Source organism: Miscanthus floridulus, chromosome 7 (genome assembly GCF_019320115.1).
Source record: "Miscanthus floridulus cultivar M001 chromosome 7, ASM1932011v1, whole genome shotgun sequence".
Classification (NCBI taxonomy): Eukaryota; Viridiplantae; Streptophyta; class Magnoliopsida; order Poales; family Poaceae; genus Miscanthus; species Miscanthus floridulus.
Genome location: NC_089586.1, coordinates 83,597,727 through 83,624,670, shown reverse-complemented (window position 1 = coordinate 83,624,670; position 26,944 = coordinate 83,597,727). Strand labels below are relative to the sequence as shown.

The window sequence follows — 26,944 nt, the reverse complement described above, 5'->3', positions numbered from 1 at the left end:
ATAAAAAACTTGTCAAACTTGATCTAGAAATGTGAGATGAACATTTATTTTTGGGATGGTAGGTGTAACACCCCGGTGTTATGCCTGCATTTAGTCACTGCAAATCATACATATCATGCATCATCAAGCATCCAAATCATACATGCCTAATCATGTAAATAACAATTAAAACACTGCTTCGAAACATTTGAAACATGTTGTGAAACCTAAATGTTGCACACCTTTGTTAGAATTGTTTTGCCCTGATTTTTGCTTGCTAGGTTAGTAAAACATGGTTGGCTACTATTGTAAATCATCTAGAATTGTTTAGTTCAATTTTTGGAGCAAGGTTGTATTCAAATTAATTCAAAAATTTGGCTTCAAAAATAAATTCCCAAAAATTAGGGTTTTGAGTTAAACATGGACTTTGAATTTACAATTCAAAATCTAGAAAGAATTTGGCTTTGGTCATAAAAGCAAAGTTGTAGAGAATTAAATTCTAATCAACTTTTATTTTTGATACATTTTCAAAAGATGTCATTTTCTTGCTCAAAATAATATTTGAAAGATGGCATTTAAAAATTCCTTGAAAATATATTTGGAAAAGGACCTTTTCTCCTTCGCGGGCCGCCGCCTCGCTTCTGGCCCACGGCCGAAGCCAGCCCAGCCAGCCTCCCGCGCGCGCCTCGCCTCGCTCGGCCTAGCCCAGCACCACGCCACGCCTGGCCTGCCTCCGCGCGCCTGCCCGCTGACGCGCCGCGCCGCGCGCCCGACCGCGGCAGAGCTTGCCCGCCGCGTGGCGGCCATGCGCCGTCAACGCTGCCGCACGTCGTAGCCGGCCTGCGCCCGCGCCCACATGCCCGCCTACACCTGTCGAAGCCAGTGCGCTCGCTGGCTCATTCCCGCGCTGCCTCTCCTCTCCGCTAGAGCCGAGCGCCCCAACTCTGCCTCTCGCCGCGCCCACGCACCCGCCGGCGAAATCCACCGTGGCTCCTCCACCTCGGCCAGCAAGCACACGCCCGCAGCTCCGCCTCGCTCTCCTTCAAGTCGTGCTCACGTTTGCGCCGACTGCCGAGCCTAGGTAGCGCTACCTCAAGCCCCGCCACCGACGGCCATGGCGCCGCCGTGCTCGGCCGCCATGGAAGGCCCCTTCCTTCTCTTCTCCAGCCCCGCCTAGCTACCCTACCGCATTCGCCATCTTCTCGCACATCGCATGCGCCCGCTAGCTCGCCTTGTCTCGGCCAGAGATGGCCGCCGGCCTCATGGCCGAGCCGCGCCGCCGCGCCAGCGCAAGCGCCGGCGTGGCCTCTGCCTCAGCCAGCCAGGCCGAATGGCCGTGGGCCGACGCCCTGCTGGGCCGTCTTCCCCCTCCCTTGCGCTCAGGCCGCGCAGGCCAAAAGTGGCAGTGGGCCGCCTAATCCGTGCGGGCTGGCCCAGTAGCTGTAGGATAAATGGTTTTCAATTTATTCTTTATTATTTGAAAATGGAAATGGTTTGAAAAATGTTTGGATACTCAAAGTTGCTCCAAATCTATTGAAATAAAATTGTCTAGGTTCCTTATCATCAGATCTACTTGGAAAAATTTCTGCATGTCATTTTTGAAATACTTTTCTGTAGAACTTTATTTAATCATGTATATTGCTGATAACTTGAAAAATGTGTAGAAAAATCTATAGGCTTCAGAAAAATATGATTCTAAGTTTGTTAATCTTCCTATGTAATGTACTACCTAGGAAAAATATGTTTCATGCATGTGCTATGGGAAAATTTTGAGGTGTAGTTCAAGTACCTTTAATGGCTGAATTTTTGTTATTTTAGCTAGAGGGCAAACTTTGTATAAAACATGCATGTGATAATTTTTGTACAGTCATTGTATACTATGAAGAACCTAGGAAAAATACTAACTCTGTTGTTTGACACTTTTCACAGTTCAAAGTATTTTTATGTTCATAATCCTGCCATAGCTTGTGATTTTTGTGTAGGCTAATCCACTCATTCAAACACCATGAAAATCTGATGGTAGACTTCTTAGGGTAGTACTATGCTGTAGTAATTTTCTAAGATTTTTCTAAGCAAGAAAAATAGAGGTTGCTATTCAAACCTATTATTAATTAGGGTTTAATTAAGCATTGCTTTATGTGTTTAAGAAATTAGCAAAGCTTTGGTGTATCTTTGAAGCATTTCATAAGATATGTTGACTTAACATATTAGTAGTAGAAGAGAATGCAGTAGATAACTTGTGCTTGTAGTATATTTTCTTGGATGATGTTGACTACCTTGCATTTAAACATATCCATTATATTCATCTCATCCGATGCACCGATTGCATAAGCACTTACGCACATTGCATCATACAGGATCGCAAACCGAGAACCTAGTCGTCATACCCGAGGAGCCCGAGGAGCAGTTCGAGGTGCAGCCGCAGGAAGTGCCCGAAGCCGACGAGGAGGACGTTGAGGAACTTCCGGAGTGCCCAGATCACCGTCCGAGCTCCTTCGAGAGAGGCAAGCCCCGGAGCATTTTTCTCCCGGTTTGCGATTATTTCATTAAATGTTTTACTTTAATTGATGCATTACGTTCAGGAGTTGTTTGCAACCGTTGCTGCATTATACCTTGTCTACCTTTGTTATACTATATCCTTGTTACCCTGGTATCCGCAGTCGAGTCAATGCTTAGCTGGCTTAGACCGGTAGAAGTCATGTGATTTCCTGTCACCTGCGAGCTATAGGTGGTTATCTGGATCTGCTTGGATGACTATGAAGTCATGGTATAACTAAGTGTTAAATGAAGTTGAGACCGGACGGAGACTTGCAGAGTTTTAGACTGTAGTGTTTCCATCTGTGTCGATTAAGGACCGACCGTTGTTGGGCCTCGAGTCATGTTGAACGCATGCCTTACATTTAGCTGGCCGGATAAAGTACCTTCCGACCGCGAAGCTAGGAGATTTTTCGGGCCGAGTAGATTGCCCGCAGCGCACTGTGCCGGAGCAGGTGTGGTAGGACACGGGGGCGAGATGATAAGACCAAAGTGCAGTCGGTCGGCCCCCGGGTACATGTGGTTCCTGGCAAACTCGAGATACCTGGAAAGTTGACTCGGTGATCAATATCTCACTTTAGCGGGTGAGTGAGGTTTGTGTAAGGAATAAATCACCAGCTGGTTAGGAATCGATTCGAATCGCCATCGCTCCTGGATAGTGAGCACTTGACTTGAGTTACTTCATCGTAGTAAATGTTTATGGAACACTTGGACAGTTATAATGAATATGACAGTATGAAAGTTGTTTAAGGATCATGGGTTATCATTATCTGCTTAATCATGTGTTTGCTCTAGTATAGGTGCAAATCTAGTCGACAGGTCAATAATAATTAACTTGACAATAATGCTTTTAGAAAGGTTCTTGAAATGCTAAAAATGCTTCTTTTGCAAATGAGTCAGCTACCCTACTATAAAGCCCTTCATAATCCTTGGTGTCATTTATTTTCGGTTATGTCGGGTAAGTCTAGCTGAGTACCTTCTCGTACTCAGGGTTTTATTCCCACTTGTTGCAGGTGGGCAGATGTATTATGGCTACTGTATCAACTGCCTTTATCCTACGATGGGTGATGCTTAGGACCATGGGCATGGTCATTCCTTACGTCTCGTCTGATGCTTTTGTTGGAGATGATCATTCGCTGGCACTATATTTAAACTCCGCGTGAGTATGTGTGTGGTTTGAACAAATGACTTCCGCTACTTTTATTCGAACTGGTTTTGTAATAACTATGTTGAAACTCTGATGTATCTGAGATTGCGAACTTTTATGTAATATGTGATGGTGACCGCTAAACTTATTACGATCTTGGCTAGAATGGAAGTTGGTTTGAAATCCTTCGTGATTTCACGGACTACCGGGTTATACGGTCTTAAGTTTGCTAAATCGTCTACTCTGGCGGATGATTTTCTTACTTAATTTCGTATAATTGGTCGGTTCTGTTACAGTAGGAGTAACTTATATAGGAGTATAAACTATGGCATTCACTCAAGAAAAAAAGAAGGTAAACACCTCAAAAACACCGGAGGAGGGGGAGGGATGCACCCAAAGTAATGAGAGAGAAAAATAGCTCAAAAATGAGGGAGTTGTATATTTTTCCTTTTTCTTATATTGACAAGACCTGAATAAGACGCTTTTTGGCAGGTTTCTTTTGGCACCGGCTCCTATATATCTACTTCTGAAAAAGAGAAAAAATAACTCATTGTTTATTATATTGTAGAATATTCCCTAGAAACAACAACCGTTTATAAAGAGAAGCCATCCCAAAGGGGGGCTAAGTATCTTTACTCCTACTTGTTTATTCAGGCGGCAACACGATTGAACACGTACGTGTAGGTGTAGTTAGCACTCAATCGCAGGCAGCAGTAACGGTGAGAGCTCTCATACAATGCGAAGGAGACAAGGATCGATATGATCCCAGAAAGCAATGCAATTGATATATAATTATATATAATCCTGTTTGCGAAGCCAAGAAGTATAATCCTTGGGAGGTGAAACGGATTAGCGATGGAGCGCATATATCGGAGGTATAGATCGAGTAAGGAAGAGGCTAGCTGGCTTCCGCTGATCCGAGGCCTCATCTGCTGGCTACCTATTTGTCTGCAGGTAACGACGACCAGTGGCGGAGCCTGAGCTAAAATCAAGAGGGGGTCAATTCCATAAGCTCATGCCACACCTATCTAGATGCTACTACCTTTCAGCTAGCGCTTGCTCCATGAACAAGAGAAGCTAGCAGGTAAGATGAAAAATGAGATGAAGTGCTTGTGCATATGTAAAACTCGTTTGATGACATCGTGGATGAGCCACTACCGGAAACCGGCGATTTGCCGAGTGCCGAGGCTTTGCCGAGTGTATTTTATCGGGCACTCGGCAAATACCGTGTTTGCCGAGTGCCAAATAAAATACACTCGGCAAACAAAAACACACGGCAAAATACGTCTTTGCCGAGTGTTTTTTTCTGGCACTCGGCAAAGAAGCTTTTTGCCGTGTGCATTTTTTTTTGCCCTCGGCAAATCATTTTTTCGAAGCAATTTTTGAGGCCCTAAATGAATTCAAATGAAAAACTTTTCAACTACAAAGTTGTATAACTTCTCAAGATCTACAAAGTTTATTTTGATCATTTCTTCATTTGACAAAGCGACAATAACGTTGTTCATAAAATCTACATATCTCATATCTCTCATATTAATTTCATGAAAGTAGAAGATACATATATAAGATTTGTGAACAATGTTACTACCACTACGTCGGATGAACAAATGACCAAAATAAACTTTATAGATCTTGATAAGTTATGAAATTTTGTAGTTGGCAACATTTTGATTTGAAATCATCTTGTCATGCAAAAACGACGTTTGAATTTGAAAATTTTAAAATTTGAATTTTTCAAACGACCTCGGATGAAAAAACTTCCTAAATGAAAATTGTAGATCTCCAAAAGTTATGAAACTATGTAGTTGACAACTTTTTGATTTGAAATCATCTTATCATGCAAAACTATGTTTGAATCTCTCAAATTTAAAATTCAAATTTTTCAAACGACCTCGGATGGAAAAACTTACTAAATGAAAATTGCAGATCTCAAAAAGTTATGAAACTTTGTAGTTGACCACTTTTTGATTTGAATTCATTTAGGGCCTCAAACAAGTAATTTACTCTCAGTTTGCCGAGTGCCTTTTTTCTAGCACTCGGCAAAGCCGTATTTTGCCGAGTGCCTATATTTTGGCACTCGGCAAAGAGGTATTTTGCCGTGTGCATTTTTTTGGCCCTCGGCAAATCAGTTTTTCGAATCAATTTTTGAGGCCCTAAATGAATTCAAATGAAAAACTTTTCAACTACAAAGTTGTATAACTTCTCAAGATCTACAATGTTTATTTTGGTCATTTCTTCATTTGACAAAGCGACAATAACGTTGTTCATAAAATATACATCTCTCATATTAATTTCATGAAAATAGAAGAGAGATATATATGATTTGTGAACAATGTTACTACCACTATGTCGGATGAACAAATGACCAAAATAAACTTTGTAGATCTTGAGAAGTTATGAAATTTTGTAGTTGGCAACATTTTGATTTGAAATCATTTTTCATGCAAAAACGACGTTTGAATTTGAAAATTTTAAAATTTGAATTTTTCAAACGACCTCGGATGAAAAAACTTCCTAAATGAAAATTGTAGATCTCCAAAAGTTATGAAACTATGTAGTTGACAACTTTTTGATTTGAAATCATCTTATCATGCAAAACTACGTTTGAATCTCTCAAATTTAAAATTCAAATTTTTCAAACGACCTCGGATGGAAAAACTTACTAAATGAAAATTGTAGATCTCAAAAAGTTATGAAACTTTGTAGTTGACCACTTTTTGATTTGAATTCATTTAGGGTCTCAAATAAGCAATTTACACTCGGTTTAGTATAATATATTGGGAACTAAAACGGAATCTAGACACAAGTGACAGTGTGGTGTAGTGGTAGAGGAGATTTGTGCGCAGCGGGAGGTCTTGGGTTCGAATCCCGTCGGCCGCGTAGCCGTGAAATTTACGCGAAAAAAGCCGGAGATGGATGGGTGCCGACCGGTGGGGGCCTCCACCAATTAAAAAAAATTTTCATTTTTTTTTGGGTAAAAATTCCCATTTTTTTCGGCTTTTTTTTCGGTTCCAACTTTGCCGAGTGTCGGCACTCGGCAAAGGCTTTGCCGAGTGCCCGACAAAAGACACTCGGCAAAGACGTCTTTGCCGACTCTTTTTTTGCCGAGTGCTCTTTGTCGAGTGCAGCACTCGGCAAAGCCTTTGCCGAGTGCAAATTGGGCTTTGCCGAGTGCCCCTGGCACTCGGCAAATTCACTGAGTCCGGTAGTGAGCTCCAACATCATTCAATACAATGCCTGCCAATGCTTTAAGAAGAGAAATGCTTGCGAAACATATATTGTCTTTACGTAGTATAGCAATTATTGTAGGCAGCAGCAGCCAACTGTCATGGGAGCTAAAAGAAATCTATAATGCTTGATAGCAGTTGCAGCATTTAAAATAGAAGGTATTGCTAGCCACAGTCCACGTCAAAGAGGCTATATATCTTAGTAAATTTCAGTCCAGCATATTGCACCAAGCTAGCATGGAGTCCAGCATATCAAGTATCAAGCACTAGTAACAAATAAAAAGTCATCTTTCTCCTTCCTACACGTAGACCAAGGAGGGAGGGAGGGTGGAGAACAGTTCAAAGACTTCAGGCGCATATATAGTAGTGCAAGCTAATTTTTTAATCAAAGCACCGTGTGCTGAGTTTGACGAGAGGTGCTGAAATAGCACCAGACGAAGAATTCACTCAAACATATTACACTTAATAACATACGTCACAGCTGCTCACGTTTCGCTCTTTAGAAAACTCCCTTGATGAAGGGGGGCCGCAGCCCCCTATGGCCCTCGTGTGGCTCCGCCCATGACGACGACGGCGAGAGAAGCAGGCAGGCATGCAGCTGCTGGTGAGCGTGGTGATTGACCATATCCGATCGAGTACTAGCTCGCTCGCTCACTAGGCCCAACGCCGAGAACAAACACCCCATGTGGTCTCGATCGCTAGCTCCTCGACGACCCCCCGCCCCATAACCTATGAGTCTATGACCGGCCGGCCTCGCTCGTGCGTCGATCCAGCCCGCAGCACCAGCACCAACCGATACACCATCTATCATCCCCCCCTCCCCCACTCTCCTCTCCGGCCTATCCATCCGGCCGGCCCCTACCATACCTAGCTAGCCAGTAGAAGCCCGGAAGCTAAGCTAATCCAGCTCAGCATCGTCGTCTCTCTTCTTCTTCTTCTTCTTCTTCTCTGCTATAGCGACCGGCTTGCAGCTGCTGCTGGTACTACTACGTCCACAGCTGCAAGGACAGCAAGAGCAGGACTCCTGCAGTACCTGCTGCTCCTTCATCATCTCCCCTCCCCGTGCACAAGGTTGTACATACGCACTACGTACGCGCAGTTTCCTTATCAACCAACCATCTAGATTCTTAAATTGCACGTGGTACTAATAAACTTGCTCGTGTGTCCATCTTTTTTTTTTCATGAAGATCATACATAGCACCCGAGAGCTATATATTTTCATATAAGCTCTGTCGTCGTTCAATCAAGGCGAGGCGAGCGTAGATCGAAAGAAGAAGGCTATGTGGGAGTCGGAGAGCGAGAGCCATGCCGGTGAGCGAGGGCTCGTCCCCGTCGGCGGCTCCTCGGGACGGCACGAGGCGCTCAAGAACGACGGCTTCGTTCGCAGAGACCAGTCCTGGTACACACACACTTCCTTCATCCATATATCATCCTGGTTTGATTATCATTTGCTCTTCTTGTCCAAGGTAGTAACTGATGATTTTAACTGTGTCTGAACGATCTGAGCAGGTATGTTAACAGCGATATTCCCAGCGATTTGCTTGTCAAAGTTGGAGATGTCAGCTTCCATCTTCACAAGGTAGGTAGTTATTAAGCGTTCAAAGTTGAGGGAGTGGCGTTTCTACTTTTGTCTAACAACACAGGCTTTGTTATTTCCTAATTTGTTCTCGTACGGGTTGCAACAACGCTACAGTAGATTAATTTCTGGCACGAAATGGGCCATGGATTGATGAAGCTAATTCCATGCATGCACACGCTTGCTTGTTTAACTGATGTCCCAAACTCCATGCAGTACCCGATGATCTCCCGGAGCGGGCGGATGAGCCGCGCGATCTACGAGACGGCGTCGTCCTCCTCGGACCCGGCGGGCGACACGGCGTCGGCCGTGGTGGTGGAGCTGGACGACGTCCCGGGCGGCGCGGACTCGTTCGAGCTGGCGGCGCGGTTCTGCTACGGCATGGCGGTGGACCTGACGGCGGGCAACATCTCGGGCCTCCGGTGCGCCGCCGAGTACCTGGAGATGACGGAGGACCTGGAGGAAGGCAACCTCATCTTCAAGACGGAGGCGTTCCTCAGCTACGTGGTGCTGTCGTCGTGGCGGGACTCCATCGTGGTGCTCAAGACCTGCGAGGGACTCTCGCCCTGGGCCGAGAACCTGCAGATCGTGCGCCGCTGCAGCGAGTCCATCGCCTGGAAGGCCTGCGCCAACCCGCGCGGCGTGCGGTGGGCCTACACCGGTGCCACCGGAGGTGGTGGTGGGAGGCCGCCCAGGGCAGGCGGTGGCGTGGCGAGCCCGCGGTGGAACCTCGGCGGCGGCGGCGGCGGGGACTCCAAGGAGTCGAGCCCCGGCAGGCAGGCCGCCGTGCCGCCGCCGGACTGGTGGTTCGAGGACGTGTCCGTGCTCCGGATCGACCACTTCGTGCGCGTCGTCACCGCCATCAAGGTCAAAGGTACCAATGATACCAACCGCTTGCTTAATCACACTGTATCTGTACACGTTTTATTGATTTACTACTCCTGTGTTAAGCTACTGCTCCTAGTTGATTATCTATCTCTGATTAGTAGCTAGCCCTAGCAGTGCTTAATTAGATCGATGGACGACGATACATGCACGTTCCGATCCAGCTAGGGGCAGTCTCAACAGTGTATTGACGATGATTTCTATCCTCATTAAATGACTTGCCACGTAGGTAAAACGTTGACATGGTAATGTAATTAACGAAGAAAGAGAGCAAAATCCTAGAAATGGTTTCCTCGTAAAGAAATCAGGTCTTCTCTTGACCCAATACACCAAAAAACCATAAAATCACTATTGAGGAGAAACCACCAGTTTCTAGTGGACTTGTGCCGCATTCTCATTGGAGAAAGAAGATAGAGTTAGAAGAGAGAAAGAGAAAATAATTATTACTCATAAAAACTATAGGTTAGAAAGTAGTATTTTTTTATACGATTTTCTATGTTACAGAAACTACTAGTTTTTTTTTTCATCGGTACCGCCGTGAGTGCAGTGCATGCAGCCCGCCCGCCCGGATTATAAGTACCGTTCAATGTTCCTTCCTCCTGTCGAGAAAACAACATTTTTATCTGTGTGCATGTGAGGAAAACAAAATATTTTATGATGGAAGTGTCATGAACAGTGCAGCATAGTGTGCGTTGTTCAAGCTGTGCCAAGACACTGCCACAATCACATTAGTTGCCGACAGGGAAGCTGGGCCCATGGGGGATAGGGCCAAATCAAACTTTACTCCCAGTAGTTTACGTTCCCGGCTTAAGCTATTTTTCCCTTTTACCGAATCACTAGTCACACATCCTCTGCTTTTGACATTGCATGGTTAACAAAAGTTACATTAACAGTAGCAATTCTGCTAGATTTGATGAATCCTGTGAAACCAAAGGGTAGAATTTTGATCATCTCTTCTTTCTCCGGCACCAGAAAAAACGAGACAACTAGCCCTCCAACTTTCAAAACCATCAGTGCAAATTACGCCAACTGTTGTTTTCATTGGCGGTCTCGTGTGATGTTGGAATGTTGGAGCCACATGATGTCGCTTATTTTGAGAGACAAGCCGTCACATCGTCCTTTCCATTCTCTTGGAGGACATGCCGGTCAGATGGCCGGGAGACGCACGGAGTGTCATGTCATATCGAATATTTAGATACTAATAAATAATATTAAATATAAATTAATTATAAAATCAATTATATTGATGGAGACTAATTTGTGAGATAATTTTTTTAAATCTAATTAATCTATCATTAGCATATATTTACTGTAGCACCATGTTGTCAAATCATGAACTAATTAGGTTTAAAGGATTCGTCTCGTAAATTAGTCGTAAGTTATGTAATTAATCTATATTTAATACTTCATGTATGTGTCTAAATATTCGATGTGACAAGAATTTTAGGAACGCACGTAGAAATCAAACAGGCGTATGGGTTGCCTTGCAAATCAAGATGAATGCAGAGATTATGTGGTAAAGACACAGTGATGTTGTTCCCCAAAAATAAAAAAGACACAGTGATGTTGATGCCAATTACGTACTCATCACCAACTAAACCAAAACCTAAACATAATTTGGGCAACGCACAGGCAATGACGCGCGCATCTTCCTCCTCCCTGTGCACGGGTTTCAGGGATCTCCGGCAGCCTTAGAAAGTGAGAGACCCGGGGGTGGCCGGCTGGACAGGCGGGTTGATCGGCGGCAAACGAGGCAGTGGGGGAGCCGCCGAGGGGGCGGGGTAGGACAACCAGATGGCAAGTGCCGCCAGCTTGGTAGTGGTGGTTGGTGAGCGACGCGGCCGCGACGAGGGAGGTCGGCGGCAGGAGTGGGCTGGTGCGGTGGCAAGAGGAAGAAGATGAACAGTGCATAATTGGAACGTTCGTCTCAAATTCAATGGTTGTGGTTCCTCGCCTGAATGAAAAAACAAAATCAGGCAGCTGACAAATAGCAATCCCCTTTTGTATCAGTTGATACTTGAGAGTCGGGAGATGGGTTGTATCTGATTTTGGTGATGAAGAGGAATTGTTGATGTTTCAGAAATAAGAACATTATTACTATTATTACATAATTATCTGTAAAATAAAACTTGAAACCGTTTCCTGTTCGTTGCCTCTTCGTGGGTAGGCATGCGGTTCGATCTGATCGGCGCGTCCATCACCCACTACGCGTCGAAATGGCTGCCGGGGCTCACCAAGGACGAACCGCACGGCGGCGCGCTGGACGAGCCGTGGGCTCACGCGCAGGTGTCCCCCGGCAGCGGGCTCCACATGATCATCGCCAGCGGCAGCGGCGGCGGCGGTGGCGGCGGCAAGGACGACACCGCGGGGAGCACGCCGGCGCGGGAGCAGCGCATGGTGGTGGAGAGCCTGATCAGCATCATCCCGCCGCAGCGCGACAGCGTGTCGTGCGGCTTCCTCCTCCGCCTGCTCCGCCTGGCCATCATGCTCAAAGCCGCCCCGGCGCTGGTGACGGAGCTGGAGAAGCGCGTGGGCATGCAGCTGGAGCAGGCCGTGCTGGCCGACCTGCTCATCCCGTCCTACGGCCGCGCCGACACCGCCTACGACGTCGACCTCGTGCAGCGCCTCGTCGAGCACTTTCTGGTGCAGGAGCAGACGGAGCTGCTGATGGCGTCGTCCAGCGCCCCCGGCCGCGCGGGGGACCAGCCGTCGGTGCTGCCCGAGTACTACGGCGCCAGGACGGCCGCCGCAGCGGCGTCGGCTTCGGCGGGGCTGAACGCCAAGGCGCGCGTCGCTCGGCTGCTCGACAGCTACCTCTCCGAGGTGTCCCGCGACCGTAACCTGTCCCTGACCAAGTTCCAGGTGCTGGCCGAGTCGCTCCCGGAGTCGGCGCGCACCTGCGACGACGGCCTCTACCGCGCCGTCGACTCGTACCTCAAGGTATGTACTAGGTAAATGATCGATCGATCGATCATCAGCTGCTTGCTACTGCTGTTGATTTGATTCTTCCATCTTCGTTCGTTGTAATCTTGGCGACGACGATGATGCACTGCTGTTCATCAGGCGCACCCGACGCTGACGGAGCACGAGCGGAAGCGTCTGTGCCGTGTGATGGACTGCCAGAAGCTGTCGCTGGACGCGTGCATGCACGCGGCGCAGAACGAGCGGCTGCCGCTGCGGGTGGTGGTGCAGGTGCTCTTCTCGGAGCAGGTGAAGATCAGCAACGCGCTGGCCACCTCGTCCTCCAGCGCCGCCTCCGCGCTGCTGGCCAACAAGGTGGGGGACGCCGTGGGGCCGCCGCCAATGCCGCCGACGCGGCGGCAGCTGCTGGACGGCACGCCGCAGTCGTTCCAGGAAGGGTGGGCGGTGGCGAAGAAGGACATCAACACGCTCAAGTTCGAGCTGGAGAGCATGAAGGCCAAGTACCTGGAGCTGCAGCACGAGATGGACGCGCTCCAGAAGGTGGTGGAGCGCGGCGGCGCGCCGTCGCCCGCGGCGGGGCCCAAGGCCGCCGCCGCCGGTGTTGGTGGAAAGAACCAGAGCCAGGGGCCCTCGGCGTGGAGCAGCGGGTGGAAGAAGCTGGGCAGGCTGGCTAAGATGAGCGGCGGCGACGGGGCGGGGCAGGACGGGCACGTGCCCGGAGCGCCCGGAGAGGCGCCGAGGAAGCCGCGGAGGTGGAGAAACTCCATCTCGTGAGCAGAGCAGAGCCGGTGCTTCGTTCGTAGCGAGCAGTGTAGGCGGGAGACGGCGGGCGGCCTAGTAACTTGTAGCAGCACCCATTTTCATGCATGTAGTACAGACTTCATGGAGTTTTTTTCGAGATTTGAACCAAACCACAAAGCAGAGTTGCCGAGATTGCGCGTGTGCGTGCGTGCAGGCTGCAGACTGTCCTAGGAGAAGATCATCTAGTCAATTTCCAGTGTGCTGCATTTGCCATGTTGTCAAACAGTGTTAGAATGCCAGCGATCGAACACAGGGCCTTAAGCCCTCAACCATGCAAATGCAAATCAACTTGTTTGAGTCCTGAATGTTGTGAGATTTCCGTCTCGTCTCTCTACGACAGCAGTGAGTGTTCACATGGTAATAGTATGCACGAAATAGCTACTAGGATGCGTCCAACAAAACAAGAAGGAAGGCATGGAAGAGTGCTGGTGTGCGGTCAGTACGGCGTCCCTGTCCGCGGCCCATACCATATGCCAGATCCGTCGGCTCGACCGCGACACATTCGTAGCGTGCTCCCTGCAGCTTCGCTCTCATCCTTGCCAAGCTCTCATTCCTGCTGCTCTCCACTCACACGGCCAGGGGCGCAAGCCAACAATTGATGCATTGCCGCCGGTGTCTGTATGCATCCATGCTAGCTCCTGCCTCTGCTAGAATTGACTACCTGAAAGAACCGCAACTCCTTGACAACATCGTCACCAGAGATGAACCGTCCCTTCAAACCAAACATATCAATTTTTTTTAAAAAAAAAATGGCCCCAAGGCCAAGCTGCCCTCAGACCAAACAAGTACTGTGCAGATCAAACATCAAACTGGATAAAAGCAGCAGGGGAAGCGATCAAACATCAAACTGGATAAAGGCCTCTGCTTCTCTTACAAAGCTGTAGCAATTTGGAACACTGCCTGCTATGCCCAATGCCCCATGGGACAAGAACTGTCAACTTTACAGACATGCAAATTACACCAGAAGAGGCAGTGCGCTGAATTATTATTATCACATCCAACAAAATATATACGAAGCCAGCAATATCCCAGCATGCGAGTGGCACGCCATGGATTCCCAGTGATGATCCTGTAAGAGCTAAAAAAGCCAACCGGCAGTACTACAGGAGCTATTACACAACATTAAATTCGCGACTAGAAGAGCGAAATCACCTGTTGCGCAAGAGCCTCAATACAGTAATCCCACAGCATTATATTTACAGCTAACAGAATATAGAGAACAGCCAGTTACCTCATCATGTTCATACAGCATCCAAGCACTGCTCTAAACCTTGCAATGATCATGGAGGGCGCGTTTGCAGCGTATTTTCCTTGGCCTCATCGTGGAACGAGAGTACTTTCACGTGGTGATGAAGACCAAGCTGCTCCAAAATGTAAGTTTGACACTTGTCAGTTTACAGGTTCTAGTTGGTTGCCGCCGGGCAGGTGCATCAGCCTCTTCTTTCTAGTTTCCGACAGGGCTACCCGCACTAGCCTCTGACCTCTACTCCAAAAAGGGAAGGTGAGGGGCTTACTTACATTAAGGACGGACAACGAGTATTCATCTAAGGCAAATCGTGACCACTCCAGTATCATCCATTCGGCGGATTTAGGCTTAGGCAGCTGGATCAGCCTACGGAGCTTTTCATAGAGAAACAATGAAAACTTCTTCAAAACAAATATAAGCAGCCTAGCCTCGAACATGTTACATGCTACTCTGTCATCTCGAAACTTGTTTCTGGCACCACCAACAGATTCAGAATATGCTTTCAAAACAGATTCAGAATATCTGTCATCTCGAAGCTAGTAGTTTGGGCCAAAGGAATTGGGTATTCGCTGTCAACGTCTTCCCAAAAACTATCCATGGACACATCTGTTATCTCAAAGTCTAATGTGCCCTGTGGACATGGCGGCTCCAACTTCTTGCTCCAGATGTGAAGAGTGGTGACCATAGTGTTGACCATAGTCACAACTTTTACCCAACGTTGACGGGGGCGATGGCTTTCTCCAGTGATCACCTCATGTTTCAGATTGTCATATGCTATCGCCTTGGAGCCTTGCACTATACCCTGAATGTCCAGAGAAATTGTCTTGATTTCTTATGCTAGAAGACTAGATGCATACATGCAGGGATCATGCATGCGCACATATAGATGTGCCTCCAAATATAAACATGTACAATTTTTGGTGCAACTTTGCTTAGGTGATATTATGCAGAATGGCTATGGGATTCAATAGAATTAACAGAAAAAGAAAGGAGTTGCTATATTTTAGGTGCCTGAATTTTCAGGCAGCAATCTTTGACAATCAACTGGAACAATTAAAAAGACACTTCGGCACCTGAAATATAGGAGAAGTGTATTCATCATAAACTTGGGAGTTGCTATATATCATATGGCAACAATTTTTGACAATCAACTAGTACAAACTAAAAGACAATTCATATTTTTTTTGGTATTATAAACAATAATAAAATTACATGTTATCTGAACAACAATAAAAGATCAGACACCTGAATAACAGAAGTGAAAAAAAAGGTATAGTTGAGGTAGGATCTAAACGTGTACACATACTATAAGTTGGGTCTAGAAATTCCTAATGCTTTCAGTTAAATGCATGGATTTATTATTATTTAAATATGGATATACAGATTCGATGACATAAATAAGCTATTAAATACAGCAATCTAAACTATTTTGAGTTCCATAGACCGGCCTGAAAAAAGGAACAAAAATTAAACAAATACCTTCTGAGTATTGTCAAGTTATGAAAATCAGTGTAGTAATTACCTTCTGAGCATTGTTAAGTTCTTCCTGAGAAGTGTATTTACCACTGAATTCTGCACCAACAATTTGGTATAGTGAGGTGAAGAAAATTGTAGTGTCCGTTCCAGGAATGCGGTATGAATAACGTTCAGGTCCTGGTTTACAACTAAGAGCATGTCCAACTATGATGTTCCAATCATGGTCTGGGATATTTTGACAAGCCTGTACCATATGAAACAGGTTGTATCAGATACCTATTGACATCATAAAACGTTACTGGAGAACATAAGCGAATGAGTTGATGATAGAACTTTTTTCTCATACTTCACGCAGATTGTTTGTATCCTTATTGTAGAATTACAAAAAGTCTTTAACCAGGACCTTGTATATCGGGTCACTTAGAGATGGAAACAGATCCTTCTTTTTCTCTGTAGAAGCAGGGCATTGATATTTGACAAAAATTAAAAGTGTAGGGCATAAAAGTTTTAGAAGTACAGGCCTGATATTTCTAGAGTTTTAAGGCCTTACTACTATACAGACAATGATGCTGTGAGTAGGTCTTTAAGTAGTTAAATTAGAAGTTACCATCCTTTATAAAAATAAATATGCTTGTGGAAAATAATCATGTCAAAGAGGAATCGTAAACATAACAAAAGAATTACATTACGATCATCTTTGCATTCATTTCCCCACAATTAGCTACCATAACAATAGCTTATCACTAGATTCACTTATCTGCTAAAGGAAATACAAACAAGACGGGAAATGTTGACATGAAGAGAAGCATGTATGAGTAAATGGAGCAATATAAAAACTTACGGTAACCATGACCATCCTTTACAGCAAAAGATTCAGACATTCCTTCCAGAATTTTTTCTGATATATTATCATCATCTGCCATGGCTCCCAACTTGAACTTCTTGCTTGGAACAAAACTTGAATTGTCTTGGAATTTGACGCCACAGAGGGGAGCCACACCATTTTCGAGCCTTAGATACAGTTCATTGGCAAACAAAGGTTGTTTTCCTGGCCGGCAGTGTACTATGCTTGTTTTGAAGTAGTTTTCATTCCACTGCTCTTTATTTTCCTTGTTAAACTCACCATCCAGGACAACAATCTTAACTTGAATGGAGGATAAGGGTCCATTTGTGATGACCCTATTTTCTTGATCATATATGGCTACCTTAATAGGAGTTCCATCATCTGCCATTATATCGTGTCTCGAGTACTTGTCATTGCAGCACTTATTCTCAAATTTCAACTGATGTGTTCTTATTTCGCTCAGAGGGGATAAAACCCTGAAAACATATTTTAATCAATTAACGAATGGAATATATCGGTGCATCACTTCTAAATTTTCACTCAATTAGAATACACAAAAAGGTCGTTAAACTCTGTAATGAGATAAAATACCAGTATTTTCATAAAGAAAATATTTCCTACCTAAGATCACTGTGTTTGCGAACATGTTCTCCAAGTCCACTTGCCTCCTGTCACAGGAACAACTTAACATTCATCAGTTGAAATAAATATAATTGTTAGCTCAGAGATTATGATAATCTCTTATTAACACAATCGATTTACTTAGTTTGACCCAGAATCCCTAGTACATGAATGTTAGAAGTTAAAGATGTGCTTCAACCCATAAAAAATTTCTATTGTAACTATATGCTCCTGTTCTTCTTAATCGAAAAAACTATATGCTCCTGTTCATAATGTAAATATATTAAGTTTCATTTTATAATCACTAATGGAGGATTCACAACCAGAATTTTAGACTTCTCCTAGTGAGGTGGGCTTCTAGTGTTTTAGCATTCAAAGTTTAGTATAAATTTTCCCTACTAAATGCCTCCTAGTAAGATTCCCATGTGCTATGACTAGTGGTAGTATTTTATTACTACTTAAAAACACTAGGAGAAGCCCACCATTTTGGTAGTGATTAGGTGTACTTAGTGTGCATCCGGCGTTCTTGGCTTGGTTTCCATCAAGTGAAGTTTGAAGACTTATTACTCAGTGTTTGCCAGCACCTAGACAGCGCAGGGGAGGACTAGGTGACGTTCTAGATGGACCGATGGAGTTACTTTGTCGCTTGTCAGAAACCTCCTAGAGATGTTTTCGGTTTGAAATCCGCCAATCCGGTGAGAAGGGGTATTCCAGTCTTGGTGACAAGTGAGCATAATAGAGTCCTGGTGACTCTTCGGTGCTCCAACATGGATTAGGGGTAGTGGTAATTACATTAGACCATGGGAAAAAAATTCAGTTGTCTCTTTTTTGTCATTCTTGCATTTCCTTTCTTGTTTATTTTTGTATTTCACACTTGCTTGGTTGGAAGTTCTTCGAGTAGCAACTAGGATTGCTTCTCCATGCTACAGTGTGCTTAGGCATAGTTTTTAAATTCCGCAACTAAGGACCTTATCTTAGTGTGGTCAGGAGTAAGGAAACTGTTTGACTTTAAGGCCCTAAGGACTTGATTTAGTACAATCTTTTTAGTCTTAAATCTTAACCATGCAAAGGGTGTGTCGTTTGATCGTTTCTGCATAGCCTAAGGTTTGTTGCTCTAAATATTTTAGAGCCCAATTCAACCCTTCTCTTGGACCATTCAGTCCTTTCTGCTAACCTTTCTTACACATTAGAGAGTGCTATTGTGTTACATAGTTTGACCCATAATTCCTAGCATAAGAATACTATTAAGATGTTAAAAGTGTGCTTCAATTCATGAAAACACATTTTCCTGTCTATAATAATACTTATAGGGAACACTGCATTTATAATCACCAAAGCAATGTATTTATAAAAAATAACTTTACAAAAAGGTATATAGCGCACGTGGTAAAAAAATATCAACACATTAGTTCGGTATGATAATGGGTTATCATTATCTTGTGTCATTAGTTTAGATAATTCTAGATAGCCTAAGCCTTTACTCTTTAGTAGTGGTGGTCTGGTGGGCTGAGACACGCAAACCAATATCCTAAACCAAAAATTAGATTACCCCTTCTGTTCTGTTAAAAAGTTAATGCACCCCAAAACAACTTTAGCATTGGTGTACATTGCTAGGCGTAATTTCACCTCCATAAATTTGATTAGAGCTAGGCCCCTAGCTGTTGGTGTTGATTGCACTCAAATAAAGCATTTTGTGTAGCGTTCTATGCCCTGCGTGGACTACAAATACCCAGAACATAAGAGAGACGGCCTAAATTGTTTCAGTCCATACTCAATAATAATGAAATCAAGTGAAACTCAAAGCATCTCATCTGCAACCGAGCCTAGTAGAACCATGAAGGCTGTAACATGAAGGTTACTTGGTTACCGAAATCAAGGTGTTGAACTGTTCCCGGAACAGCTGTTCCATCCTCCGATGTTGTTCACTGATCTGTTCCTTGAGCGCAGATGGGAATCCTGATAAAATCTTTGCATCTCTCTCTGAAAGCTTTTGCGCTCCTCAATGAACCCCTTTGACATACATTGCATTTCCTTCTTGAGGATCTCAATCTGGGCCTCATAGAATTCCTTTGTGAGTAAAGCACATATATATATATTTTTTTTTTTCAAAAAAAGTATCCATACTAAATAAATCTCAAGACAAAACCCTAGGGACATCAAGCTGGGCAATCGAATCGGATGAGAGTTGTCCAAGAAACATGGTAGTACTAAATCTGAAGGTGTCGCATGCCCTATTACAAGAACATTTTGCTGAGCCAGTCACTAAACCCTTACCGTGTCCGATTGTATCTCCCAGTTTCAGTGCCTTTGGAACGCAACAATTCGTACGAATTTGATAGGAATTTTACCTGAATCAATTTATTTTTACAGGAGAAACACGGAAATCAAAAGGAAAAAAAATCCGGCATTCCAAAGGGACCTCAGTTGTTTTCACTTCTATACGCGGCGCTTATCTTACTCAAACATTCACGAGAGCATATAAATGGAAGCGAATCGAATCACTCAAGCTGGCTAGTGACTACTGGACGCATGAATGAATGAAGGAGACAGCTGCCAGCTGACTTGTAAGAAATAAGAAATTGAACTCACTGGTGGTGTCTGCAGCAGGAGCAAGAGCATCACTGCGACCGCGGTCGCTTCGCTGGCGTTGACCCCTCATCACCAACACGAACAGCATCCTGCTCCTCGTCGTCCCTGCCCCGACGAGGCCGAGAGAACGACATTGCCGGGACCGGGAGCTTGACAGGCGCAAATCGGGCGAAACGCGGCCGGAGGGAGAGCACTAGCAGAGGAGGAACACCACGACGACGAATGACGCGTGATGTTGCAAAGTCCGGACACTTGAGACGCGGCTGAGCTCGCAAGATTCATTCAGTTCGTTATTTATTCGCGGCCAGGGCGGCGGGGAGGACTGAGGAGGAATACTCGCGCATTTTTCCTCTACGGTTGCGAGAACTAAAAAAAAAAGTCTACGTCACCTCCTGATGTTTGCAAATGTGTCTATTTAATCCTTCATGTATAAAACTATGTCTTAAATACATTAAAGCTTGTAAAATCGGTAAATTTACCCCTAGAGTGGTTTTGCTAGGCGGTTTTGCCACGCTGACGCGCTGAGGTGGACTCTGATGCTGATGTGGATGATTGACGAGTGGGCCCGGCTTGTAAGTGACAGGTCCTCTCACCGACAGGTGGTCCCCACCTGTCATCCTCTACCTCTAGCTCCTCCCATCGCAGCCTGGCCGAGCAGGGGCGGGCGCGACCTCTCGGGCGGGTGCGGCCACGCCCGCCGGCGTGGCCTCATCGGTGACAGTTCCTTCTCTCACCGATGCTCTCCCAGGCCTAGCCTCGCTGAGAGCTCGCAACGCCGCCGCCGTTCCCACAGCGGTGCTCAGCTGCAGGCCGAGGAGAGCTCGCCATCAGGTCTATGGCCTCCTCTCCCACCTCCTGCGCCCCTCCCTCTACCTCCTCTACCGTTGGTGCCGCTTCCGCACCGAGCCACCGCTCAGAGCCACGAGAACGCGTTGTACGCCCAGGTCGAAGCCTCCTAGTTCAATTCCTTGCACCAATGGGTAGTTATGGAAGTTACCTAGCTAACGAACCCACAGCAAGAGCTAGCCACGCCCTGTCGTCAATGAATTTTGGAAATTCGTCGCCTTCGGTCAGTCCTCGCCGGAGCCCAAGAAATTCGTAGCTATTAAAAGTTTTGCTTTGAGTCGTATAAATTTTTCTATAATCCTGTTGTAATTTTTTAGTTGTGTTGCAGTAAGTTTTGGCCGGCGGCGGTTGCTGCTCTCGTGGGTGGGCGGTGGCCTGCTCATGCTAATGGCGCTGCTGGAGATGCCTGACGGTGCGGGGCATGGCGCGGCCGCTGCTGGGGCATGTATGCCATCCTGGGTGGCTTCTACGTGGTGGCGTTGTGGGTCGACGTGGCGCTCGGGTTCAAGGCACAACATGGACTAGGCGGCGGAGGCAGACAAGGCATGGACCCGGCCGCGAGGTCACGTCCGCCCGGCCGCATCCGCCTGAGCCACGCCCGCCCGGCGTGGCCGCACCCGCCGGAGCCACATCCACACGGTGAGAGCACGTCCGCCGAAGCCCCGCCGTCGCGCCGGCCGTGAACGCTCGGCGTGGGCGCACCCGCTCCTGCTCGGCCACGCTGCGACGGGAGGAGCTGGAGGTCCTGTCGGTGAGAGAAGGACCTATCACTTACAAGCGGGGCCCACTCGTCAATCATCCACATCAGCATAAGAGTCCACCTCAGCGCGCCAGCGTGGCAAAACCGCCTAGCAAAACCACCCCAGGGGTAAATTGACCGGTTTTACAAACTGTATGTGTGCAATACCTGGTTTTATACCTGAGGGGATTAGGTAGACACATCTCCAAACCTCTGGGGTGATGTAGACTTTTTTGAAAAAAAAAAGCAAAAGAGGGGGAAGATTCAAACGAGTGGTGTTGCGACACTTGTGCGTGTTCTATTGGTCGCTCAAGTCAAGTCAAGAGGCGACACTTTTTGTGCCTCGTTCGTCTTGTTCTCGGTGATCCAGCAAGATGAACAGTGCAAGGGAGTCGAGAGTCGACTGTTAAATGTATCCCTTCATTTCAAAACAGAAGGTGTTCTTCGATTGCTCTCCAAAGTTATACTTTAGCCTATAATTTCTCTTACTATACTAGACATGTTCTTTAGTATACGCAGTGCTTTTCAACGAATGAACATTATTTTTCTCTTACAAAAAAATTAGCATCAGCATCAGCCAAATTTCAGCGAAATGAACAGAGCCATCATTTTTACAAACAAATTAAAATCATGAGTTCATGATCATATGAGAGTGTTTTCAAATATGAAACCAACGATATCACTTTTCTCTTATCGGTCTCATTGAAAAAAATACTATGCTTGAATTTTAAAATACGTGTGCATCTTTAAAAAAATAGAAATGCCGTTCAGTGGCTCTTCATTTATCAATGCGAGAGATGAAGACGTCATTTAGTTGTTTCTCATTTATCAGTATACTCTCTCGGCCTAAAGTATAGGATTTTACATTTCACTGAATTTATAAAAAAATAGTATTAATATTCACAATAGTTCTAAGGATGTAAACTATGGTAATGCTAGATTAATATCGTAAGATAATGTTGTTTCAATAAAGTCAGTCCGATTTAGTATAGTTCGACTCAATATAAAATAAAAAAAACGCTTACATTTTGTGACGGATGAAGTAATACTTAGAAGCTGTTTGGCAATCGAATTGCGGAGGGTATTGGATAACGCTACGGCCGTTTGTTTCAGCACTCCACGTTATGAGATACCCTGGAATCAGATACTGCTCTATTCACCATTGATACCGCACTTCCCGAGTCCTATCCGATAACGTTATGTGGGGAGCTGCCTCGCGCACGCCTCCGTCCCCGCTCGCAACTCACGCACGCCTCCCTCTCCCCACGGTGTTCCTCGTTCGACGTGCGCCAGCGGCCGAGGCAGCTCGTCGACGGTGAGATCTCTGGCTCCCTCACGCTCCCCTCCCCCCTCCCTTCCTCTGTTTCTCCCCCAAAAACGGTGCATAATTTCTCTCGTAACCCTACCCTAGATCATGTTCTTTCTCCAGTCCAAGATCCTTGCACGGAGGAGAAGGGGAGGAAAGCAGGAGGACGTGAGGAGCAGCGAGCAACTTCACTGCCGGCGGCTGTTGCACTGTCTTGTCCTAGGTATGATGTCGTGGTTATCTTCCCCGCTCTCCCATCTCCCTCAAATCGCCATCTCTCCCTACTTCTTTTGCAGATATACATGCATCACTTCTAGATATTCATGATTAGATCTGGTAGTTGAGATGAGTATTGCTTTTTGTATAGATCAGTAGTAAATAGGTGTATTAATCAATTTTTTAGATTAGGAGGTTAGTGGAGCACCCATGCCTAGGTCCTGGTCGGGGTGATCTGCTAATTTAGTCACATTTTTTGCTTGTGACCTTTTTCTCAACCAAGAATGACCATACATGCTCCAGTATTTGGTTGGAATTGGGGGTGACCGATGGCACACTTTCTAGTTTCCGCTTAGAAATTGTTATGATAAGTTGCTAAAAATGAATTAAAGTTGTTGAAATGAATTAAAGAAAAGTCGCAAGGTCGCTGGTCAGCTCATTTTTATTGGTTTCTTGTCCAGCGAATATTTGCTTATCCTCGTAGGCACGGTGTAGTTTGCACGGTGTAGGTCGTCTCCCAATCCCCTTTGTAGAAGCTGATCCTACCTATTCTGTTTTTATATTTTCTGTCTATACATACATCTCAATAAGGGTTCAGTCCATCTCTGTGAAATTGCTTGCTCTTGCATTCTTAGTTAATTGGAGGAATTAAAATTTGCATAGAGATGGTTCAGATCTTGCATTGAATCTTATTGAAGGGTCCTAGATATATTTTTCTTAGTTAATCTAGAAATGTGATGATCCTTTTTTGAAGAACTATTGGTGTAATGTAATTAGTTGTTGCATGTTGTCTTCTAACTGATTCTGTATATGCACATGTTTTGAGTTGCTATATATTCACTGTCAAGTTCATTTGTTCGTTAGTACTGCGGTCGTTGTTTCTTTGAAACCGATCAGCTTAATTCAAGATCAAGAATGAAACAAAGACTTGTTTGAGTAGAGCTTCTGAACTTTTGAAGATAGGTTCTGAACTTTTGAAGATAGGTTCGGGTCAAAGAAATGGGCAGGAAGGGTCTACCAATGGTGGTGCAAATTAATTTGGAGGAATTAGAGTTTGCATAGAGATGGTTTAGATCTTGCATTGAATCTTATTGAAGAGTCCTAGATATATTTTTCAGCACCAATACTTTATATGGTCATAGATAGATTTTTCAGTATCAATACTTTATATAATAGGAAGGTTGTTGTTGAACATGGGTTATAATAGGGAGGTTGCAAACTGTTTTGTATCAAGTGTGAAGATCAAATAGTGCCATAAAGGTTTAATTGTTGTTTTATTGAATCTCAAATCTTTCTAGCATAGTCCATCTTGACTGACCATGGGTTATTATTTTCCTATAAATACAGTAGGTGCTATACATATGCATATAGTCTTTGAGGAGGGAGTTCATTCTAAACATGCGGTATGATTGCTTGCCTACATATATTCTATACTACTGTTTTGGTTAACTATGCACATACTCCCTCTGTCCCAAAATAGAGGTCGTTATGGGATGCGTATAGGTCAAACTTTCTCAACTTTGACTAGATTTGTAGAAAATACGTGCAACATTTATATCTCCAAATAAGTTTATTATGAAAGTATATTCGACGATCTATCTAATGGTACTAATTATGTATTATAAATATTAATATATTTTTTATATATTTGGTCAAAGTTAAACGTGTTTGACTTCTCGTGAAGTGAGAATGACATCTATTTTGGGACGGAGGGAGTAGTCTGTACTATTGTCTTTGTAAACCATGCACTTGATCAAGCTTGCAGAATTATTGTCTTTATAAACTCCTCTTTTTTTGTAGAGGAGGAGAGAAGGAAGCACATAGAAGGTGGAGAAAGATAGGATTTTGCCTATGCATTGAAGACTTGAAGCTAGAAGAAGAGCATTGAGAATGCTTGTTGTCTTCCATTTCACTCTTTCTCAAGTACTAAACTATGTTGGAGTTTTATTTATATATGATTGGATCTCGGCCTTGATCTTCAATTGTTATTATCAAAAAATATTCTTGCATTTGTGTTGCCTGGCATGTCTCTTTTTACTTGTGATGATGCTCTGAGAAGCATGGATTACTTGCGATGATGCTCTGATATGCGATGATGCTCTGATAAGCATGTTTCTTTTTACTTGTGCATGGCATGCCACCCGACAGGCATTGGATGAGACTACTATACTAGTATTCAAATTGGATTCCAATACTGTAGCAGCAAACAAAACACCCGTATGGTATTGGATACCCTTACCATGAGCAACCAAACAAAACAATTAAACATTATCACACTCCATCTTCTCCCGCAATCTGTTTCCCATAATGTTTCCCTTACCTGTGGGGGAACCAAACAGCTTGTTATTTCTCATGATCATGCATGAAAAATATGCAAATTTTCTACCATATCTTTACTATAAAGGAGCGAAGGAATTAGAAAATACTTGTCACAAAAAACATCTTACCACCTAAAATCTCCACACTTAAATTTACATCTAACGCATCTAATTAGATGGTTAACTATGAGCCCGGAGCATTTCCTGATGTCCTGACATATGAAATGCGTGTTCCCTCGAGAAACGCTCGACTTTGACCCAAGTTTTTTTCACCAAGAAAGTTTTTTACCCGCCTGCACGAGGTACCTGCACACCGCCAACTGCCACGCTTCCTCGCTCCCTTCCCACGACAACTTCACTGTCGACTGCACCTTCAAGGCCAGGACGAACCCTCCTGTGTACCGGCGGTTACTTCCTTCTTCGCTTCCTTCCCCCACGGGCGGTTTCCTTCTCCGTGAATCACACTTCCTTCCCCATCTCCAAACACCGCCGCTGCACCGTCTGACTTCATCCCACCGTGGCGACCGTCGTAGCGGCGGATACGGGGGACAAGTCGCTACTCCAGGTGGTGTGGCTGTTCCACATCGTCGCAGGGGAGGGGGCTCCAACCTCTAGTTCGCGCACAACTCACCCTCGATCTAGAAGCTCCTGGGCTAGGCCATCACGTCCCGCCTCCTCTACCCGCTCCACGTCCTCGCGCTCCGAGGAGACAAGACGAGAGGAAACCCTTGCCTCCGGCACATGCCATGGTGGAGACTCGCTAGAACTCCACCGCTCTGGCCTCTGAGAAGCATCCGTCCCCATCGCCGTCCACTTCGTCCCTACCTCCCCGATGTGGCCCAAGTGAGAGCGCCCACATGTCTTCATATCAGAATCGGCGACGACAACGGTCGGCCACAACATGACTGCACGTGCTCGTCTATGCTCCTGCTATCCACAAGTGTACCCGTTGTCCCGCTCACCTATGTACATGCCCCTCCTGCTCCTAATTCTTTGATGTGCCCCTAACAAATCATTGCGCGTACCCTAGACATTGTTCTACCGCCTTTGTTAGCCCACAGGATCACTGGCTTAGGTGAGTCGACCACTCACCAGTCTTGCCGAGAATGACAGAGGCTATCCCGTCATACACACTATGGCTAGAGGTAGAAGAAGAGGGAGAACAGAGCATACACACATAGTACAAGCACCAGCATTGGCCGGAGCCCTGTATAGGAGATGGCAAAACTAAACTCTCTTTGTTGAGTTACAGTGGCAAACTATATATATAACTCTATCCATCTAGTTCTAGTATAGCTGCCCTACTGTAACAGTGACTAGATAACACAGTAGGACTGACTTCTATGCCTGTCCCTGCATGTGGCTATAGTCCGGCAGGTGAGACGTTCGGTGCCTGCCCCTACATCAGCTACAATACCCAGGGGGCCTTTTTAGTGTCATCTTCTCTTACTGTGTGTTCACACAAGGAAGCAGTAGATTATCTAACAATTCTTCCCCAAATCCTACTGCTATCCCTTGTACCCCCTCCATGCCTATCATCTCCTTTAGCTCCGTGAGTCAAAGATGTCCAAGCGGCTTGGTGAGGACGTTCGTGAGTTGCTGACCAACTTCGATGAACTCAATGATGATCTACCCTTCATCGACACAGTCCCTAAGGAAGTGGAACTTCAT

The 26,944-nt window shown here is 45.3% G+C and overlaps 1 protein-coding gene, 1 long non-coding RNA gene and 1 pseudogene across 4 annotated transcripts; 2 read left to right on the top strand and 1 right to left on the bottom strand.

Annotated features, from left to right (window-relative positions):
- Positions 1–7,663: 7,663 nt before the first annotated feature.
- Positions 7,664–13,814, top strand: LOC136467196 (coleoptile phototropism protein 1-like). Of its 3 annotated transcripts, none has more exons than XM_066465796.1 (6): positions 7,664–7,917; positions 8,076–8,287; positions 8,398–8,467; positions 8,681–9,338; positions 11,517–12,289; positions 12,413–13,814. In XM_066465796.1, the coding sequence occupies exons 2-6, from the start codon at positions 8,169–8,171 to the stop codon at positions 13,043–13,045; spliced, it is 2,253 nt and encodes a 750-aa protein (XP_066321893.1). In that variant the 5' UTR covers positions 7,664–7,917; positions 8,076–8,168; the 3' UTR covers positions 13,046–13,814. The 3 variants fall into 3 exon arrangements, with proteins under 3 accessions (XP_066321893.1, XP_066321891.1, XP_066321892.1); XM_066465794.1 differs by having other exon boundaries at positions 7,664–7,959; XM_066465795.1 differs by having other exon boundaries at positions 7,664–7,977.
- Positions 13,815–13,932: 118 nt separating this feature from the next.
- LOC136463624 (calmodulin-binding protein 60 B-like) lies at positions 13,933–20,254 on the bottom strand (annotated as a pseudogene).
- A 2,358-nt stretch (positions 20,255–22,612) lies between these two features.
- Positions 22,613–24,964, top strand: LOC136463623 (uncharacterized). The gene is made up of 3 exons (XR_010761047.1): positions 22,613–22,748; positions 22,845–22,962; positions 24,756–24,964. It is a non-coding gene; the product is annotated as an uncharacterized lncRNA (long non-coding RNA).
- The last annotated feature ends 1,980 nt before the right edge of the window (positions 24,965–26,944 follow it).

Coding starts and splice junctions, on each gene's coding strand:
- LOC136467196 (XM_066465796.1), top strand. CDS start 8,169: ATGTGGGAGTCGGAGAGCGAGAGCCATGCCGGTGAGCGAGGGCTCGTC. Junction 8,288..8,397: donor GTTCGCAGAGACCAGTCCTG/GTACACACACAC, acceptor CGATCTGAGCAG/GTATGTTAACAGCGATATTC. Junction 8,468..8,680: donor TCAGCTTCCATCTTCACAAG/GTAGGTAGTTAT, acceptor AACTCCATGCAG/TACCCGATGATCTCCCGGAG.